Below are 22500 nucleotides of genomic sequence, written 5' to 3' on the forward strand. Positions count from 1 at the left end.
AGAGCGAGAAAGAGAGCGAGAGATGGAGGGAGGGAGGGAAAGGGAGAGTGAGAGCTTATGTTGTTGTCTGTGCGTGTGGGACGTGTGTGTGGTGTACTTTCTGAATGTGCTCATGCACAAACAATAAACACCATACAAAAGCGTCACTCCATGTGAGTGGGTGTGTCTGTTGCCATGCACAAACGAATGTGTTTACCTGCGTATACTAATTATACTTTGTATAAGGCATATACTAATGCGTATGCCTCGTGTGTATATGTGTGTGTATGTGAATGTGTGATTTGGTTTAATTAATTGACACGTATACAGTCATTGGATTAATTGAACAGTTTTGGGATCATGGCATGCTCTTAATGCCTTCGGATCCGTGGTGTACAGGCGCTCCTTGGTTCAAGGTCAGAATGTCCAAAAAACAAAAGGGGAAGAGAAGAAAAGTTCAAACTCCCGTTCACAGCTACAAGGCAGTTGCTAGAGAAGTGGTTGTCAACCATTTTTTAACAAATACTCCCTTGACCTCTTCATAAACCTCCCAACGTCCCATTGACCTAATTATAAGTCTGTCAATGCCTCCCTTAGTATTTAAAAATGAAATAGACTAATGCTCCCGCCGCCACTCAGCTGAATCCTTCCAAACGCCCCCTACAGGCTTCCTAACGCCCCCTGGGGGCCTGAAGAGCCCCCATTGAGAAACACTATGCCATTGTGACAACAAGATTAGAAAAAAACTTGAACGGTTAAAGATGGGCTACCGCACGCTGTTTGACTCAACAGACAGTGTTTTTTTCATGAGCGAACAACAAAAAGGTTTCATCCGGTTCCCTCAGGAAATCTGTGGTGTTTTCTCTCTTCAGGATGGTCGTCGCACACTCAAGACTTCATGCAGTTATATTTAATTCGACCAACGTTTCGGCTTACGCCTTCATCAGGGTCATCAGATGACCCTGATGAAGGCGTAAGCCGAAACGTTGGTCGAATTAAATATAACTGCATGAAGTCTTGAGTGTGCGACGACCATTCTTTTTCAAGTTGAGTCTATTTTTTGCCGTACGCACCTCAAACGGTGTGCGTTTACTAAAACCCAAAGAAAGTTTTCTCTCTTCAGAAAAATAAAGTTAGTCCAGGTGACCCATCTTAAACAACTGAAAAGAAAAAAAAAGAACAGAGAAGACCAAGACACTCATTTGCAAGTCACAAGTAAGTCTCAAGTCCAAGTCAAGTCACAAGTTAAGACACATTTGACCAAGTCAAGTCCAGTCTCGTTTTTTTCTTACCAAATTCATAACAAGTCACCAGGTATTGTACACCCAATCTTGAAATCTTGAAAAACTCTCCAAAATGCTATGCATGTCCCTCTTTGCTAGTCAAAATCTTACCAGAAATAGTAGGCCTAATATTCTTTTTTTCATACAATATTTACACGTAAAAATGTAGAAAATTGACTTGACATGCCATTGCACGTCTTTGCAAGCTAAAACTATCAAGTGCAAGTCAAGTCTCCAGTCAACGACGTGCAAGTCCAAGTCAAGTAACAAGTCATTACTAATATTGCCAAGTCATCAAATTGTGACTCAAGTCTGACTCGAGTCCAAGTCACAAGTCCACATCTCTGGAAAAGAATGCAGTGTCTCATTCCAACTCGTCAATTTCTGACTACCTCTGACCAGACTGCATTTTTTTTACGTCTAAGGTAAGGTGTGCCTCAAAGAAGGCCCCCTTGTGGCAGCATAACTTCACTAATGGTTAGGGTTAGGGAAATGCCTAGGTTTTGGCCACGCAGTCAACAAGTGACGTAACAGGTATGCCATCCACATCAAAAATTGCAGTCCGGTCAAAGGTAGTCAGAAATTGACGAGTTGGTACCCGGCCATACCGACTTTGACGTTGTACAAAGTTTCCCTCCTCATTTAGTCTGGCCACACAAACTATCCACAACATTTTAATGTATATTTAGTTAGGGGATCAAACAGTGTTCATTTTTGTTTCAAGCATTTTCAGCTAAGACAATGACACACCAGTTATGTTAGCTGGTGAGTGAAGGGATTGATAGTCTTATCGATTGTAGCCTCAACCAGTAGCATACGGAGTCATTTCATGAAAGCGAGCTAGACACTCTCTTTGCATTTCCCTTGGAGAAATGACACAACAACGCCAGACCAAATTTTCACAGAGCTTTGAAGTCTTGACAACCAGGCTTAGTTAAAATGTGGGGACGTCTACAGTTTCTGGAATACAGTGTCTGGTCTTATTTGGATGGTCGCTGACATTGGCGAAGCACCTGCATTCAGTCAGTGAATCAACCAATCACTTTTCTCCATCTCACCCACTCAACCACTTTTGTCTTGGGACATTAACGTTTACAGTTCCTGGGATGTCTGTCTGCGTCTGGTATTTGGATGGTAGCTGAGACTGTGCGCACTGTCCTGTGAAGCTGGGGGGAGGGGGGGGGGGGGTTGTGTGGCTGTATGTGAGCTGAAAGTGGGGGTGTTGAGAGCTAAGATGGCCTCCTCTGAAGCAATGCACACACACACACACTTATCAAGAAGTTCTAATGAACATCTGTGCCTCCGAATGCGACATACCTGTTTGGAATGCATTGAAATGCTCCTTGTTGGGTAACACTTTACAATAAGGGTACATGAACGATATTGGAATTATGTTGGAAGTAATGTATGATTTATGGTGAATTAACACATGACTTAAGTAGGCCTATGCAGTGATGTTGAATTGTTGGAAGGTGACTGTTGTCACATGAATAAGAGCCATTGGTGCAGTGTGTCAAAGTAGTTTCAGAGTGGCCCATTCTAAACCAAGCTTCAAATACGCAACCGTGCGTGTTTGGCAACCCTCAACTAACCAGTCGACCCTCTCTATCTACAAATACAGAGCCGCGAGAGAGCGATATGTAGAGAGAGAGAAGGCAAGACAAGACAAGAGAAGAGTAGAGAGAAAGAAAGAAAGAAAGAAAGAAAGAAAGAAAGAAAGAAAGAAAGAAAGAAAGAAAGAAAGAAAGAAAGAAAGTTAAAAATGGTAAAAGGTGGGGAAACAAATGAGTCAGCAGTTGAGAGGGGATAAAAAAGACAGGAAGAAGGAATAACAAATAACAAATGAGAGCACTATTAGTCAACTTCCTGTAAAACATACTGCATCTGGCCCTCGTCTGAAACGCAGGCAATGTCTGATGTTTCCTCATAGCTCGCCCATGAAGATTCTCCTTCATCCACACCAGGGGTGCGTTTCTCGAAAGTGTAGTTGTTAGCCAGTTAGCAACTTGGGTAGTTGTCAATGGGATATTGCATTGAAAACAACAAAGGAGCTAACATAGTTGGCAACTACGCTTTCGAGAAATGCACCCCAGAGATGGTATACAGGACATTTTCCCAGTGAGTCGACAGTCCCCCAGGGGCCAATACTCTTGTTTTTTGTTTGTTTGTTTTTTTCTAAGGGAATGGCTTACAGTTTATAGGGCGACCCATCAGTTCATCTTCAATATAGACAGTAGACGAGAGCGGCAACAGTGGCGGAAGTAACAGACTTTGAATAGAGAAGTGCGTGAGAAAAGAGATAAAAGCGATTTAGGCGACAAGAGGCGACACACACACACACACACACTGAGAACTTTCACCATCATCAGTGTTATTTCCAGTTGTGATAGTGAAAACAAATCCTGAGCCTGAACTTTTTCCCCTGTTTTAACGCCGACAAGATACTGCATAGTGACGTAACGTACGCCTATTTTGACACATAATTCAAACATTTAATAGCCTGTGTCTGACCATTATTCAAGCCTGATAGTACTTTGTAGAAGAAAACCCTGAACCTGTAACACTTCCTGAGATAAGAAGAACCTAATGGCTAATTATTATCAATGTTTTTATTTTTGCAAACTCTGTCAAACCTGAAATCAGGCATGGAGCCTGAATACTATCAGCCCTGTATTTCTGATGACACATAGACCATTACCTCAGAGACTAACATGCCGCGGCAGGCTTACTGTTCAACATGTTGTATTTACATCTAAACAGATTTTATTTATTTATTTTTAAATATCTGCATTCGTGTCATCAGCACCTACACACACCACACACTTCATTAGATACACCTCGCTGGTACTGTGTGGAACCAACTTTTGCCTTCAGAACTGCCTTAAATGCCTGCAGTACTACCCAGGTAGGCTGAGGCATTGCAACAATGCTGAATCGGTACTCGGGGACTTGTGTGCCAAGGAAATATCCTCAAGATCATTACACCACCGGCCTCAACTGCTGATTCAAGCCAGGCAGGTTCACTGGATATGTTCTCTTCCTCGGCCCGTTCGCTGTGAACCCTTGAGAGTGTCGTGCATGAAAAACCCAGTAGGTCAGCAGTTTTCTGAAATACTCAGATCAGCCCGTCTGGCACCAATAACTATACGACTCTCAAAGTCACTTTAATCACCTTTCTTCCCCATTCTGATGCTCGGTTTTGGATTGCAGCCAATCGTCTTGTATTGACCATGCCTAAAACAAACCTAAATGCATTGAGTTGCTGCCATATGATTGGCTGATTTGGTGTGACAGGAAGTTGACTAATAGTGTTCTTTGTTATTCCTTCTTCCCGTCTTTTTTTTCTCTTTTCCTAACGACTGCTGACACAGTACTCCTTCATTTTCCCACCTTATGTCCTTTTTTGCTTTCTTGACATTTTGCTTTCTTGTGCCACAGCACGGCATTCTCATCTTTATCTCATGATGCAGTCCTGGGGCAGCATTCGTCTTGAAGATGTTTGAGTCATAAATTAGAATGAAGGTCAATTTAATATTCACAATTGATATATTTGTTAGAATGTTTCATTAAAATCATTTCATAGATCGTAATCAAATAATAAAGAATACATTTTGACACAGAAAACTATGAATGAAGAAGTTAATGAACAATATTGAAAGGAAGAATACTGCTCTTGTCACCTACAAGGTATTGTGTAAATGTAGGACACCAAAGTCCAAAGTAGTCATGTTGATTGGATCATTTGCTTAGCTACACTGACTGAATCTATTGCTGAAACTTGTGTGCTTGTGAATGTGTCTGTTGTAAATGTAAAAGTACCCTTCAATCCTTAAAAGTATAACTTCATGTGATTCTCTCTCTCTCTCTCTCTCTCTCTCTCTCTCTCTCTCTCTCTCTCTCTCTCATGTGCTGTTTCAAGGTGCATGAACGATGCCTTGACGACTGATAGCAGGAGTCACTATCAAAAAACTCAGAACTAAAAAAACTCACAACTTCTAAGAGACCTGTCTGTTGTTTGGCCAGCTCTGTCTGTGGCTGAAACAGGCCATTCTCTGTGCTTGACCCTTCCGCGTTGATTCTATCAGTGGCCGATGCAGTTTTTGGCCATGGTTAATATATAGGCCTACTTTAGCGATTTCGTTTCCCCGCTGATTGTAACCCTCTCGTCTGTTTCAAAACTCCCCTGTTTGAGAACACCACCTCGGTAGCACATGTGAACTTCATTCTATTCTGAAATGTCGGCTGGGCTGCCCTGTCAACGAAAGGAGGAAGGGGGAGAAAGCTAGCTGAGCGGAGTTAAAGGAATGACCGCAGATTAAAAAACATTTTATTGTGTGATGGGCCACAATTGCAGAACGACAATTAATTGTATGCCCAGTGAAATGGGGGTTTAGCATTGCCAATTCATTTTGTTCTACTAATGGCTGGTCATACTGAAAAAAATGTAGCCCTGATTACGTATGGTAACTGTACCGTAAAGTAAAGCCTTACCCTTAATTCTATTAATTCTATCTTAATTCAACATCAATAGGGTCACAAGGGTACCTAATCAAATCAAATGACTTCAGAAGATAGATAGGGACCTAGGAACTGAAAAGGTCATCAGAATCCCCATGGACCTTGGACCAAGAGGTGACATTCCAAGCAACCTAGAGGAGGTTGTGTAGAATGAAGAGAGTTCTGCTTGTGGTTGCTGTGAGATCAAGATAGCCTACATAGGCTATGTTTGAATCATTTTGTAATTTCATTCAATGATATGCTGAATGCTTTGGCTAAATAAACCAACTAAACGCAGGGATTGGACACCAAGCTCTCTGACTCTTTCAAAAGAATACGCCGGATTCTAGCTAATACATAGTAGGTTTGCAAAATTGTTTTTTTAAATGATTTTTATGGTTTGGAGTAGAATGACTAGAATCCAGCAGTCTGAGACTAGCCTGGGTGTCGCCACTCTATAGCGCATAGTCTGGGTACCATCTATTCATTTTCTCATAGGGGATGGCCAGTATACTGTCATGAGCCATTTACAATATTACGTATGCAAAGCTTAATGGAAAAGTGGTTTCGCGCTTGGGTGTGAACTGTGGACATGATTGATCTGTAAACAAATGACAAGATTTCATTTGTCTAATAATATATTGTCCTCCCTCCTAATCCCAAACTCCACCCCACAAAACACACGCACGCACGCACGCACACATGCACGCATGCACACACACACACACACACACACACACACACACACACACACACACACACACACACACACACACACACACACACACACACACACACACACACACACACACACACACACACACACACACGGGTGGCCGGCGCTGCAGTGAAATACCCACCTCTCGTCCACCTCGAAGGCACCCCCGACTCCAAACATGGACTGTGCCAGGGCGAGCGCAGAGGGCGTCTGAATGGGCGTGAGGCTGGGGTGGAACAGACCATCTCTGCCGGCGGTGTGGGGACCGGGGGAACTGGGCTGCGACTGGGTCATACGGAACTGACAAGGGGACACAGAGGTACAAACAAACAAACAAACAAACAAACAAACAATTAGGGCTATAATAATTTTCTGTAGACAAGAGTTACTACATAATAACTCATTAGGATGATTTTCTAATCCTTTTTAAATCATAGTAATTATAATAATTATAAAATTAAATGAATTAAATAAAAGAGCAAAATTATACATACGTGTGTGTGTGTGTGCGTGCGTGCGTGCGTACGTGCGTGCGTGTGTGCGTGAGTGAGTGAGATCAGCCTAATGGTAGAATGTAGACAAGTGTTCTATCATGTGTACAGTATATACATTTTTGGTGTATTTTTGCACTACATACTGTAAAAATATAGTATACAACACACAAGCAGTATTACAATGTTATTTGAAGTGGAGACACAGAAAAGACAATGGTTGATTGCTCAAAGGATACAATAAAAGAAACCCGTAAACAATAGCAAATTCAATCAATCAAAATACATGTAAAAACCATTAAAAATACAGAAAGTGTGTGCAATTTTTGTTCAGTCACCTTTAGTGTAATCCTTAAATGTAACTTACATTTAAGGTGTGCATGTGTGTGTCACGGTAGACTAGGTCTTAAAAGTTGTGTGCATGTGCGTGTGTGTGTGTGCGCACGTAGCAGTGTGTACGTGTGTATGCATATGCTCAGGCATGTTTCCCTGAGCTGGTTTGACAGGCATGGGAATGGGATGGACCACCTGGTCGCGTTTCGTTTCGTCTCGCCTGAGACACTTGAAACACCTACTACACCTACGTGAACAGAACAGGTGTGCTCCTTCCCCGTCTACCTTCACTCGCTGATGCATGCTCCTTCACATACTACAGGGGTCACGAACTTCAGAGAATTCAGTGAAAGGAAGTTCACAATGAGCAGCAAAGAAAGTATTTGTACACTAACATAAGAAAGCATGTGCATGGCCCTACCGTGGCCTAGAGCACCGGGTTACTATGCCGGCGATTCTGGTTCGATTCTGGCCCGGGTTGTTTGCCGGTCCTTCCCTTTCTCTCTCCCAACTCGTTTCCTGTCCCTCTCTCACTATCCTAACACAAAAGCCCTACAAATATCTTTAAAAAAAGAAAGCACCTGCACACTGACAAAACTAGGTAAGACTTTCTATGAAGCTTGTACCTGTATTTATAACGGCCTATGGATGCAGTATTTATAACATAGTCATTGTAATGCTCATTGTAACCACAGTGATATAAGACATTCATACATACTCATATGACATACAGTACTCATACACTAACAAAAGAAAGTACTCATACGCTGGCATGAGACAGTACTCAAACTGACATAAGCTGGCACTCATAACCTAGCATAAGTAAGCACTAATGTACAGTACCAACAGCACTCATACACTGACATAAGAGAATCATACATGGATATAAGCGAGTAGGCCTATGAGTCATAACCTATCACAAGATATCACTCATATACTAACGTAAGGAAGTACTGACACATGTCTGCACTCATACACCGGCACAAGGAAGTACTGACACAAGTAAGCACTTGTACACTGGCAAAGACACACTAAACTGACATGAAGTACTGACACAGGTAAGTACTCCGACAGTGACATAAGGGAGCACACATAAACTGACATAAGATAATAGGAACGAACTAGCACAAGTAAGCACAAGTAAGCACTTACACACCAAAGAAGTACTGATACAAGTATGCAGTCATACCCTGACATGGGTAGTGCAAAGTTACAAAGTAAGTACTCATAAACTGACATAAGTGAGTACTCATAACCAGGGTGCGGATTTGCCGGAAAACCAGAAGGGGGGATATGTTTGAGATTTTAAGCAATATCAATGGAATTACATTTAAGTGTGATTAAAATCATGTACTGTATAAAAAGTGGAGATATCAAGACCAGAAGGGGGACAATCCACCCTCATCCCCCTAACAAATGGCATCCTGCTCAAAACCCAGCACAAGTGAGCACTCATACACAATGACATAAGCAAGCACTCGTGCACAAACATCAGAAAGCAGTCATACTCTGCAGAAAGCTAGCAGTCATAACACTGACACAAGTAAGTACTCATACAGTACTGCTCCCACATGTCACATGAGGCCGTTGAGTGTCAATGTTTTGCTTAATCACATCACATCAGACGGTGTGTCAACTTTAACACCTTCAAAATGACACTTAAATAGTGGCTGAAAACAAATCAGACTTGTTCCCATTGATGATTAGAATTAACATTGTTTTACTTTTACATATACATTTACTTTTTACTTTACTTTCACTTTTTTGTGTTTTTTTATGCACCTAATGTTTGCGTTGTGTGTAATTGTCCTCTGTCATGCTATAGGCTACTGTTTGTTTTGTTATTTGTTGTATTATAAGTAGGCTGCATAGGAAATCAGATGAAATTTGGCATCTATGCTAATTCATTCTGGCATGTTTATATTGAAGCTCTCAAGCTGATGTATTGATTAATATGCATTGTCCTAACCAAATAAACAAATGAATGAACGAATAATATGTTGTGGCTTTTTTATGATGCTGGATTACGAGTACATGAAAATGACCAAACTGAAATGAGACTTGACATATAATAAACTGTCCTGTTTTGAAAACTGCTGTGATACAGCTGCGATGTTCTGTCTCAAACAAAACACAGCCAAGTTGACACATGTACAGTCATGTCGCAACTGCCCTCCCTCGGAAGTCAGCAAGATACCCAGGTCTGCGGTGAGCGAGTGACTGACAGAGGGAACGAAACGAATGAACGGCGGGGACGGACGGACAGACGGACGGACGTCCTGTTGACTAGACTTCCTGTTTCCTGTCTGACGGCTTTAGCTTAAGCTGCCGAGCTGACGATGGAAATGTACATGCAAACCGGCTGAGTCACCTACTAACTTCACTCTCACTGTGTGTGTGTGTGAGTGTGAGTGTGAGTGTGTGTGAGTGTGAGTGTGAGTGTGAGTGTGAGTGTGTGTGTGTGTGTGTGTGTGTGTGTGTGTGTGTGTGTGTGTGTGTGTGTGTGTCTGTCTGTCTGTGTGTATGCATGCATGTGTTAATACGTGCAGCATGTCTGTGTATTTAGGCATGAATGCTGTTGTCACAGACAGTGAGTTGTCTATAGATGATGACTAGTTTCTCACCATACCAGTGAGTAATACAATACAGGTGTGTGTGTGAGTGTGTGTGTGTGTGTGTGTGTGTGTGTGTGTGTGTGTGTGTGTGTGTGTGTGTGTGTGTGTGTGTGTGTGTGTGTGTGTGTGTGTGTGTGTGTGTGTGTGTGTGTGTGTGTGACTGATTTTAAGAGTGATGATAAAGGCAGTTTGTGAGTAGGTGTGAGTGTGTGAATTGAGTGTGAATCATATGGCCCACATATGATCTGTTCAACTGAGAATCTGTGAAAACTACATCCAAAGTGTGTGTGTGTGTGTGTGTGTGTGTGTGTGTGTGTGTGTGTGTGTGTGTGTGTGTGTGTGTGTGTGTGTGTGTGTGTGTGTGTGTGTGTGTGTGTGTGTGTGTGTGTGTTAAAACCCAAAGGATGTGTGACTGACTCTTCAAAGTAATTCAATAACTTGTTTGTTACATTGTAATTACTTTCTATACCTGCATTTTGATATTTCCAAGCTATTAACAACTGCACTGGGGGAATCACCCAGACTTTTACTGCACTATCTCTTTAACTTTTTGTGTGTGTAACAACACACTACCCTACCAGGACCTTTACTGTGTGTCTGTGTGTGTGTGTGTGTGTGTGTGTGTGTGTGTGTGTGTGTGTGTGTGTGTGTGTGTGTGTGTGTGTGTGTGTGTGTGTGTGTGTGTGTGTGTGTGTGTGTGTGTACTGCTGTAAGGCTGACTGTTGTACTCAAATGTGTGCTATATGTTTACTGCAATGTACAATAATGTGTATTAGGCTTTTGTGTATTTTTTGTATTCGTGAATATTAACTGTATGTAAGATGACAGACACCTTAATTTACTACGGGATTAATAAAAGTACTCTACTTTACTCCAACACCACACATATACCCAATTATGCCAAATCTGTATATTACGATCTGTTGTTACTATATATTTCCCAAATATAACATGCAAACTTCCTCTCAGTAGCAACAACATGGTTATGACTGCAACTGTGTGTTTTCACCAACATCAACCAAGCCATGTAAAGTCCTCCTCAGAGAAGGCTGTCCACATTCATTCATCCTTGTATGTGGCAGACGGTGCTTGAAATACATTCCATAGGGGGGGGGGGGTGTTGCCAAAAGTTAGTTAACCAGTCCAAACCAGTTCAAACCAGTGGCATAAATCAGGCAGTCTTCAGACAGCCTACAAGGTAAGCTGTTGCTGCATAATTACGAGGCCCAGTGCAAACGTCGCTGTACTATGTGTTTGTCTAAACAACCTCACTCACTTCACGCAGTGACGTAGGTGCAGCCCAATAGACATGCACACATTATGCATGAAAATACTATGTACATCAGGCCTACTCAAATGGCTGCCCTGGGGCCAGATGCGGCCCTTGGACGGCAAGGTTGTGGCCTGTCACGAGGTCAGAAAAAATGAAAAGATATGTGTGTGCTTTCTGTGGCCGTGCATAAATGTGATCACCAACACTCCAGATTGGGGAGATCTCTCCTATTCATTCACATGAGAGTGAAATCTTACCTAAAACGGTCGCATAAATAGACAATCACCAGAAGTTCTGAAGAGTTCTGTCTGGAAAGCTATCCACTTGTTTCGCACCCTAACCTCGGACACCATTCTGCTCGCAGCTATGCAGATTCTATGTTCGGACCGTTTACTGGAAGGAATTTGAAAAACTGGCCCTCATTGACTTTTTGTTGAATACCGCTGATGTACTACATCATATTGATACAAGTCCTTATGAATCAATCCCCTCTGGTATGCAGTAGTATGCATGGTATCTGGTACAGTATGCATGTCTATGTGTAGTCCAGCCACAATGGGTGGACTGGGTGTTAGCAGGCCTGTGTCAATCACCATCTCTTCCCAGTGCAAAGTAAAGAGGACTTAATTTTGGGCCCCATCTTTTCTTGTGCCCAGGGCATCTGACCCCTTTGTCTGGTCCAATCACAAGGCTAGAGTAGTTTGATTGACTGTTCTTTTTTTTTTTTTTCTATTTCTGTTACCGAGGTCACCCTGTGCAATCCACCACTCCGGGCTCGGTCGGTTGAAAGGTCGATAGCCCAGTAGGGCTGCACAATATACCAAAAATATATCAGTGTCGCGATATCAAGAGTGTGGATATGCGTATCGCGAAAATGAATGAATTATCGCTAACGAGTAAAACATTTCTGTGTAGTCCAATCAGTAGCCGAATATCAACAAATGCGCAAGAAGCCCAACATGACCAAAGCCACGCCACCCACACAGACCGTCAAATTAGTGACAAGAAAAAACACTCGGCTATATTTCTAAATATCGTTGAAATATCTTTATCAAGATATGCTGTTATCGAGTATCGAATTTGTTTTTTTCAGGGGGGCACATAAATGGGCAAAAGCGGATCCATTTTTTATGCTATGAATGTATAACATGTATATATGGCGTGGTTAGAAATTACCTTTTTAAATTTTTTAAATATTACATTTTCACATTTTTTATCTTTACTATTTTTATTTTTATTTTCCCCTCCCTGACTATTCCTGTGTTATTTGTGTCTTGAAATGTCCATGTGGGCATTTGTTTATTTGTGTATTTATGTAAGCTACTGAATACCTGAATTTCCCCTTGGGGATTAATAAAGTTACTCTACTCTACTCTACTCTAATATATAAAGTCATTGGCTGTTCAGTGCAGGGTCCACAACCGAGGCCAGGAGGAAATCTACAGGGGTATCAGAGATTCTTTAAGTATATAGAGATATGCCAGTGTAATAGGTTGCTATGGGCACCTAACCTGACCAGCTTCTGGTCTGCCTAAAGGGGCGTGTCATAATACTCCTAGCATTGAATAGAACAGTCCTTAGGTCTGCTTAAAGGGGGATTTCCCCCCCTCCCCCTTGCAATAATAGAACCCGGAAACAATGGGCCAATGGAACCTCTCTCTCTCTACTCTCTCTGGGGGTACTGGCCCAATTTGGCCCCTGTCAGGCTCGCCAAGAGTAAGTCCAGTTGCTAGTGTTCCCTTCTACAGTGCATTACAGTACAGAGTTCTTGCACTGCTCCTTTGGCCAGGTGCATGGGAGGGGAACCCCTGGGTCACCAACGTGCTCCCACACTGCACACTGGTCACATTTGCAGCGCTTACTTGCAATGTTTCGGTCTATTGACCTTTCTCTCAACCTAAATTGCTGGAAGAAGGTCAATTGACCAAAACATCACAAATACATGCTGCTAATTCGAACTATGTGGGAACTTTCTTATCTCTTAACGGTACATTGATCAGAAATTATGAAGCTGCTAGGATGAGGAGCGAGATGTCTTCCAAGCTCCAAAAATCACTTCTCTCCAACTAAACTTAACTCTCTGGATGAGGCCCTGCCGTGGCTCAAGCGATAGGGCACTACACTGTTACACCGGCAACCCGGGTTCCATTCTGGCCTGGGTCCTATGCTGACCCTTCCCTGTCTCTCTCCACACTCATTTCCTGTCTCTGGACTGTCCTATCATTAAAGGCAAAAAGCAACAACAAAAAAACAAACAAAAAAAACAGCAGCAACAATTCTCTGGATGATTTGATGTGGATGACTAAGCTCTCTCCTGATCACCAATGTGGCACTTTACTTTTTACGTTTTCAGAGTGAGGAGTCTGCACACTTTGAATCCTTTTTGTTGTGTTTTATTTAAAAATAAAATTTAAAAATAAAACACAACAAAAAGGATTCAAAGTGTGCGGACTACTCACTCTGAAAACTACAGTCGACCTTCGTCCTGCACCTTTCCCTGGGATGTGCACAATCCTCTCCTTCAACTTTTTAAGCTCTTTGGACTGACCGTTTTCGGCTACGATAGCAATAATACTGTCTGTGGCTTGGGTTCTTTTCTGTGCCCAACCATTTTATGGCATGAGGAAGTCCAGTTGCTTCCACCTAGGCTCTTCGGATGGCCTGTTTTAGCAATAGTAATAATATTTTGCTTGGCTGGGTCCATCTAAACGTTTGGCAGCGCTTTATTTAAATTTATATTTTTAGGGCTTTTTTGCCTTCATTTTTGGCAGGACAGTGGAGGAGAGAAAGGGAATGTGTGGGGAGAGAGAGACGGGGAAGGATCAGCAAATGACCCGGGCCGGAATCAAACCCGGGACGCCGGCGTAGTAACCCAGTGCTCGACCGTTAGGCCTGGAAGCAATTTCTTTGATGAGATTTACACAAGGGTGTCATGCAACAGGACACATGTCAGGAACATTAATGACATCATTACTGATGATGTTTGACGTGTCATGTTTCAGTTCTCATGACAGCTTGATACCTTTTGACACCTTAATATAGACCATGTCAAATAAAGGGTTACAAAACATTAATTTCTCATCTTATGTGTGTGTGTGTGTGTGTGTGTGTGTGTGTGTGTGTGTGTGTGTGTGTGTGTGTGTGTGTGTGTGTGTGTGTGTGTGTGTGTGTGTGTGTGTGTGTGTGTGTATTTGTTTGGCCTTGCCCTCCCAGTGGTGTGAGTGTCTCTCTGTATGCATGTTTTGCATAGGTGTGTGTGAGGGTTTTTGTATGTGTTGGGCCTTACCTTCTCAGTGTGTATGTCTCTATGCATGCATGTGTGTCTCACTGTATATCTGTGTACTATGTCTGTGTGAGTGTCTCACTATGCGTTTGTGTGTGTGTGTGTGTTGTGTGTGTGTGTGTGTGTTTGTGTTTATGTCTGCGTGTGTCACTGTGCGTGTGTCTTTTTTTACTCTTACCTTCCCCGTTGCGTCCATATCCAGCCGCAGCGGCGGCGGCACGTTGCGCAAGCGCGAGGGCGTGGACCCAGGCGACGTCAGGCCCGCCAGCGCCGGCTCTCCCGCGGCGCCCGCTGCTGCTGCCATGGCGGCGGCAGTGCCAATGCCAATGCCGTGGGCCATGCCCATGCCGTGCGTGGGCGAGGGGGGCCCGCTGTGCGCCCCGCCCTCCCCCCTCAGGTGCAGCTGGTGCTGCGGCTGCTGAGCCATGAGGAGGTGGGTGGTACCCTGGGAGTGTACCATGGGGACACCCCCTGCCGCCCCTCTCAGACCCCGGGGCAACCCTAGAGGCTTCACCCCTCCTCCACCACCACCACCACCGGGGCCCACGATGGCTCCGCCGACTGCAGCGCCGTCCACCCCGACGACGCCAACGCCAACCCCGCCGCCGCCGAGCCCCACGGTCTCCAGAGACTCCAGCGAGTGGGCGTGCCTCATGCTGTCCAGCACGCGGCGTAGGCGCGGCTCCGGCTCCGGCCGCTCCAGTTGGTCCACGCAGGTCCAGCGGCCGCGCTTGTACGGCTCGCCCAGCACCTGGCCCAGGCGCACCACGCGGAACCGCGACGCCCCACCGCTGCTGCTCAAAACGCTGGAGCCCGAACCGGACCCGCCCCCCGGGGAACTCTGCTCGCCGGCCACGGCGCTCTGGCGCCGGGACATGACCGGTGTGGCCGGTTGGCTGGAGCTCCTGTCCGTCATCACCAGGTGCATAGAGGAGGGGGGGCTGAGGGTCAAGAAGCCGGCGGCGGGGCCGTTGAGGGTGCTGGTGATGTCCTGATGGCCGGAGAGGGCCTTCTCAGACGTGGGCAGTCGGTGAGGGAGGGATGGTGAGACTGCGCCGGCGCGCAGGTCAATCTGGCCGCCATTGCTGAGCGCGGGCCCTGCTGATGCTGCAGGGGTTCCCTCTGCGGCTGCAGGGGCGCTCTGGGAGGGGGATTGCCTTCCGTCTGCCTGGCCGCCCCACTGGCTGTAGTCCGACGTCACACTCGTGATCTGGAAGCCACTTCTTTTCTTTCCCCCACTCATTTTAATAGTGGAAGTTGGAGGTGTGTGTGTGTGTGTGTGTGTGTGTGTGTGTGTGTGTGTGTGTGTGTGTGTGTGTGTGTGTGTGTGTGTGTGTGTGTGTGTGTGTGTGTGTATCCCCTGAGTGCTTAAGGCTTACATCTCTGTCACACAGGTACACAAACACAAACAACACACAGTGCAATTCAACTCTGTGACAAGGTACGGAATGAGGTCAACTATGCAAGAACGTGGAACAGCTGAATTCAGATAGAGAGGACAAGAGAAAAATGTGCAAAAGAAGGGATAAGAGAGAGAGACAGAGAGAGAGAATAAAAGGTCTCTTTTCATGAGCGAAACCCACAGGGGAGCATCTGGTTACATTCCACAGATCACACTGCAAAACACCAACAGTCCTCAGGTGAACTTCATGACAGGCCTCCTTGGCCACCACAACTTCAGAAACTCCCCTCTATCAACAAGACACGTGTAACTTTCGAAACCTTATTCAAAAAAGTAAGGTAACTCACTCACTTAAGTTAAAAGGGAAAAAACAACTGAAGCCAAGCTTAGGAAAAACAGGAGCTGTCTGCGAGAGCGAGCTGCCCGGAGGTTGCGCAAGGCGCGCGAGCACTGACTTGGCTGAAGACGAACGAGGCACCCCAGCTCGCGCCCCCACCTCCTCCTCCTCCTGGCGCAGGATTGTATTTATAGACGGCTTGCCTTAACAGTGTTGCGCCTGCGCAATATAAAACATTCCTACCAAAGGGGATGCCAATCTCTCCAGCGTGGGTGTCGATAGGGGTCAGATTGGGTGAGCCTCTCTTGTGCCTTCACTTACAGATAAAAAAAGTTAGCCAAATATCAAAAAACATATAAAAATGATAACCACAGTGTTTACAAGAAGCAGCAATTGTTTAGGAAAGAACTGCTGGTCGAAAAACAAATTACTGACAAGTCTTAATAGCAGCCCATGACTAGGTCATTCCAAAGTAAAATCTGTCAAATTGACAGGTAAGTTTTATCTTCGTTGCCGCGGGCAACAGTGGAGGCGTGGTCGACGGCAGAGGGAGGGGGCATCTAACACGTCGAGTCCAACTATAGATTACCAGGGGTAATCCATTCGGAGGATTACGCGCAGGGTTTTCTCAGAAAAATCGGTGCTGACCAACTTTCTGTTGTAGGTGGTACTCAGAGGTCACATACTGGACAGAGACAAAGAAGTTTTTTTTTTAATCCAATTGAGTTATGCTGCCAAAACTCTGACGTCCCAGGGGCCAACTTAGATTCCTGACTAAGAGACCCTGGAACGCTGCGGTTTAGAGCTATAATTTCGCGCAACAGATCAGCAAACACACTTCAGTAACAGTTGCGTTCGGAACCTGTTGCAAATGGCGCAACGTCCAACCGTTCCCTGCTCTAACCGAGAAACAAAGTTTCAGAATGGAATTGCGAGTCAAGAGAGTCTGCATCACGAGCCCTCTTCACCTAGATTCCGATGAGGAATGACGTGATACATTTCACTCGTCATTTTCTTGCCTGAATAAGTTCTTTCCCCTCCTGCTTCGTCCACTGTCATTCGCGCAACTCACCACAATACGCGACTAACAGCAGAATGTTTGCGCCTGTGTTGAAGTGACCATTCTGTTGAATATTCATTCCAATACAGTCTCCGGTATGATGAGAAGCGTTCCCAAATTTGCTAACATCCACAAAAAACTAAGACACGTCCGAAGGAGGGGGGGGGGGGTACCTTTAAAAAAAAGGAATCAGTGTTTGAAAAATAATCCAGTGCCCCCCAGGACTACGCAGTGTCGATGTTGCCAAACCATAGCCATTAAGCAGCGAAAAGTTTAATCCAACTCCATTGTCCCCGATTTTACCATCTCATGTCGTTCACAGCTCAGTCTGCTGGTCTACCACTTTCTGGTCTGTCACACCTCTTCTAGGCTCAATCCGACGGCGAGGAGAGATTCTCAACACAATACCATGTTAACAGAAATCTCCACACGAACCATCATGGTATGTCGGTGAGGTTTTCGGGCGAGCTTGCCTCAAACGTGGAGCAGCTTCCTGTCAGACTGACAGCCGAAACAATTTCCCCTATCGTTGGGAAAGCCACAGACTTCAGCGCAGAGCTTCACCAACCCATCCGCGGCGCACACGGCTTCGTAGACCATTAAATTTCAGCTTCTGTTTGAGCTAGCGCCATTTGGCGTTAAGGACACGCGCGCCTATGATACCCTTGGATTCAAGTCCACCGCCTATATTTTTGCACCCTTCTCGTGAATTCCAGTTAGCTAGAACCTACATGATTATTTTCTCTTGTACAAAACTGTTGACAAGTTTCGAGCGGAAGTCCCGCCTTCGCACGCGCGATGCGTTCCACGCACGGCGCATCCCTTCGCCCTCGGTAATAGAATGGAACCCCTCACCTCTGCAAGTGCTAAACACCCCGGATGCGTTCAGACAACATACTGTCCGACAGCCATTACTTTTAAACTTTTAAGTAGTAATTTCTATTTGGGAACACATTTTGCAATTGCGGGGGGATGAAATTGGGTAGGTCTACTTTTAAAATCTCAACAACACGACATGATAATTAAGTGTTGGGCCTACATGTGAGGTTTCCATAGTCTCCGGGGCGCATGCACGCACGCACGCAGGCAGACACTGCTGTAACTTCCTGACCCGAAGCGCGAGGTCAAAGCGGAGATCTCCCCAGTCAGAAGCAGTCATCAACTGCACAGAACCGACCCCAGATCAGCTACAAACCCCGGCGGTATTTACACGGACTCGGTACCGAGAAAGTTTAGTCTGTGGTGCCCCCTGTCGCACTTTATGGAAATGTGCAGTGTTCTACAACCCGTCAGCAATCCCAAACAAACCCCCAAATATTTTAAAGTTGAGTAGGCCTATGCAGTGGTAACACTTCATTTTAAAGGGGACACTGCTACAGTGTATTTAACTCATTATGTACAATTGAAAAGCGAGTGTGAGTAGCATACTTGGGAACACTGATTCATCCACTTCAGCATTAGGCTGCATTGGGCCTCAGTCCAGCCCATTTAGTCCAGCGGATGGGTGATTTGATCGTGCACTTTTGAGTAAAAGCATGAAAATCGGTACACATATCCTTCTTGATATGCTGATTAATGTTAGCGTTGGAGGCGTCGCGAAAAATGCATCGTTTTCAAGATGGCCGCCAAATCCAATATGGCCGACCCATATTAATGAATCTACCTGACACTTTGTAGTAAAAGCATGAAAATAGGTACACATAACCTTCTTGATATGCTGATTAACATTAGCATTGGAGGCGTCATGAAAAATGTATTAATTTTCAAGATGGCCGCCAAATCCAATATGGCCAATTCATATTTATGAATCTACCTATCTGCCTAACACTTGGTAGTAAAGGCATGAAAATCGGTACACATATCGTTCTTGATATGCTGATTAAGTTTAGCGTTGGAGGCGTTGCGCAAAATTCATCGTTTTCAAGATGGCCGCCAAATCCAATAAGACCGACCCATATTAATGAATCTACCTGAGACTTGGTAGTAAAAGCATGAAAATCGGTCCACATATCCTTCTTGATATGCTGATTAACATTAGCATTGGACGAGTCACAAAAAGTCATTGTTTTCAAGATGGCCGCCAAATCCAATATGACCAACCCATATTAATGAATCTACCTGACACTTGGTGGTAAAAGCATGAAAATCGGTACACATGTCCTTGATATGCTGATTAATATTAGCATTGGAGGCGTCGCGGGGAAAAAAAATCATTGTTTTCAAGATGGCCGCCAAATCAAATATGGCCAGCCCATATTAACTACCTGGTAATTTGTGGTAAAAGCATGACAATTGGTACACATAGTTACTTCTTTACATTAGATGCTTATTCATATTAGGGGCCATGAACAAAAATGAAATATGACTGACCCATATTACAATACAATACATTGCAATATGTATTTATGTAGCACAGTATCACAACTATGAAGTTTACTCAAAGCGCTTTGAAAAAAGACATACACGCATACATACACATTCACACACCAGCTGTGCACAGTGTGCAGACTGCTGTACGGCACCGGTTGTCACGCGAGACACAGACACAGACACAGACACAGACACAGACAGACAGACAGACAGACAGACAGACAGACAGACAGACAGACAGACAGACAGACAGACACACACACACACACACACACACACACACACACACACACGCCAAATCTTCACGTCATTATCCTGGTCTAGAAATGAATCCTAATACTGTACATGTAAACTTTTCACTCAAGTTATATTTTACATACCCCGAGTTGACATTTTGATGGCCATCATGTTCCAACTGTGCCATTCACCATTTATTCAAAGTTTATGTCAATCTTTTAATTAAGCATTATTGGCAGCTTGATTGATGTTGGCCATAGTATATACCATAACCTGTGAAATCCTACTACTTTACACAATTGTTCTGATCTGAAATGTAGCATGGATTCCATCCCTCAGTGAGGGTACCAGATCTTGGGGTGCAATCAGGAGAAAAAGTAGGGGTGTAAAGGCGATGGCTGCAGTTTGTTTGAATAGATACAACTGACATGATTGGATATAGGCTACACATGCCAAATACCACATTCTTAACGACCTGCCATGGGCAATCGTAAATCACAACTTTACTATGAGAAATTGCATAACCACCAGATTATATCACTTGTGAGATCAACTTGTGTTAACCAGGCAAGATATAAGCTTACCATACAACTTGCATTGGGTGCAGAATTGCAGTTTGTTTGAAAACCTTGTGCAGCTAGAAGTAGTCATCAACTAATATTAGTTTCTTTGAAGTAAGCAATCATAACAATGTCCATGAATTAACAAATCAAGTTAACTTTCTGTCTAGCAATCTTGAAATCCTGGCCCTTTTGGAATTTGTACAAGGCCTATGCAGTTATCACTAAGCGCTAGAGGTGCTGTACATCCCACAAGCCCGTCAAAAGTCTTGGATTTGTACATAACGCTACTGCCCTATTACCTATTTGAGGTCTCAAGAATGCAATCAGTTTACCGATTGAAGAGTATTAGCAGAGAACATTTCATACATATCTGTCCATCTGTACAAAACCTATGATGCAAACAAAGTCAACAATCTTCAAAGTGTAAGGCTTTAACACTTCAATTCATGTACCTATTATAGAGTGGTAGAACACAAGAGGTGGTGCAAACTCTTGCACCTATTCTAAAGTTATCACATTGCAGAAAATAATCTATTGTGGTGGTGGCAGACACAGTTTGGGTAAAACCATAACATATGCATCACTTCATTTGATAACATGCCAATAATGTTTAATCATTTTCAATGGTATTTTGTGAGTGTTAATTATATGCAATGCCTAAATATTTTTGTAGAAAAATATGTATTTTCTTACAAACACTATCTTAGTTGGCCATTTTGAAAATGTTTTTTTCCCCCCCCACAATGCCTCAATTTCTAATATTAATGAGCACATCAAGAAGTAAACCAGTTTCCATGGTTTTACTAAAAGTGCCTGAAGGATTTATTAAAATGCGTTTGCCATATTTGATATGGCAGCCATCTTGAAATGTAAACTTTTTTTGCAAAGTATCGAGTTCTTTTAACAATCAAAATATAAAAAAGTAACTGTGCACAAATGTCCATGCCTTTACTACAAACTCTCAGGTAGCTTCATAAATATGGGTTGGCCATAATGGATGTGGCGGCCATCTTGAAAATACAGCATTTTTAGCAATGCCTCCAATGGTAATATTTATCAGCATATCAAGAATGATATGTGTACCGATTTTCATGCTTTTAATACCAAGTGTCAAGAAGATTCATTAATATGGGTAGGCCATATTGGATTTGGCGGCCATCTTGAAAATGCTAAAAAAATTTCGCAACGCCTCCAATGCTAATATTAATCAGCATATCCAGAATGATATATGTACCAATTTTCATGCTTTTAATACCAAGTGTAAGGTAGATTCATTAATATGGGTCGGCCATACTGGATTTGGCGGCCATCTTGAAAACAATGCATTTTTCGCTACATCTCCAATGCTAATATTAATCAGCATATCAAGAAGGATATGTGTACCGATTTTCATGCTTTTACTACCAAATATCAGGTAGATTCATTAATATGGGTCGGCCATATTGAATTTGGCGGCCATCTTGAAAACGATGCATTTTTCGCGACGCCTCCAACGCTAACATTAATCAGCATATCAAGAAGGATATGTGTACCGATTTTCATGCTTTTACTCAAAAGTGCACGATAAGGCCCTTTTGTGTGTCCCATCCGCTGGACTAATTGTCTCCCTGAAGGAATTCAGTAGTTTGGCAAAGTATTAACATAAAAAAAACACTTCACATTACATCCATAGTTCAACTATGAATATAATGTGAAGTATTTTTATTATATTTACTTAGGCTATTTATATTTTATATTTTAACTACTAGCTTGTAGCTACAAACACAAAGTTTGTAGAAAACACACAAAGTACAACACTAGTACACGGTATTGCATTGGTTATTACACCAGTTACCCACTGCATCTAATGAGTTAAGTACATTGTGGTGAACCCTTAAAATAACGTGGTAGCCAATGCCATTTCTTAATAGTTAAATTCCAAATGTTTTTCATGTATAGTGTACCTATCACCACCACCATTTTCTAAATTTGTAATGTCTTGGTAATTTACACTTTTGATATACAAATACAGTATGTGGAGCTTCACCATGTCCGCCATTTTTAACATCAGTCAGACATC

General features: G+C 43.5%; 1 protein-coding gene across 1 annotated transcript in view; it reads right to left on the reverse strand.

Annotated features, from left to right (window-relative positions):
* Positions 1-18077, reverse strand: part of zgc:153012 (uncharacterized protein LOC777626 homolog) — a 38793-nt gene extending 20716 nt beyond the window's left edge. The window contains exons 1-2 of the mRNA XM_063186569.1: positions 14651-18077; positions 6620-6777 (exon numbers count right to left, since the gene is read on the reverse strand). Of these exons, the coding sequence (XP_063042639.1) occupies positions 6620-6777; positions 14651-15715 (1223 nt within the window). The 5' untranslated portion in view covers positions 15716-18077. The remainder of the gene's footprint in view (positions 1-6619; positions 6778-14650) is intronic.
* Positions 18078-22500: the final 4423 nt, after the last annotated feature.

The sequence above is a fragment of the Engraulis encrasicolus genome, chromosome 21 (genome assembly GCF_034702125.1).
Source record: "Engraulis encrasicolus isolate BLACKSEA-1 chromosome 21, IST_EnEncr_1.0, whole genome shotgun sequence".
NCBI lineage: Eukaryota > Metazoa > Chordata > Actinopteri > Clupeiformes > Engraulidae > Engraulis > Engraulis encrasicolus.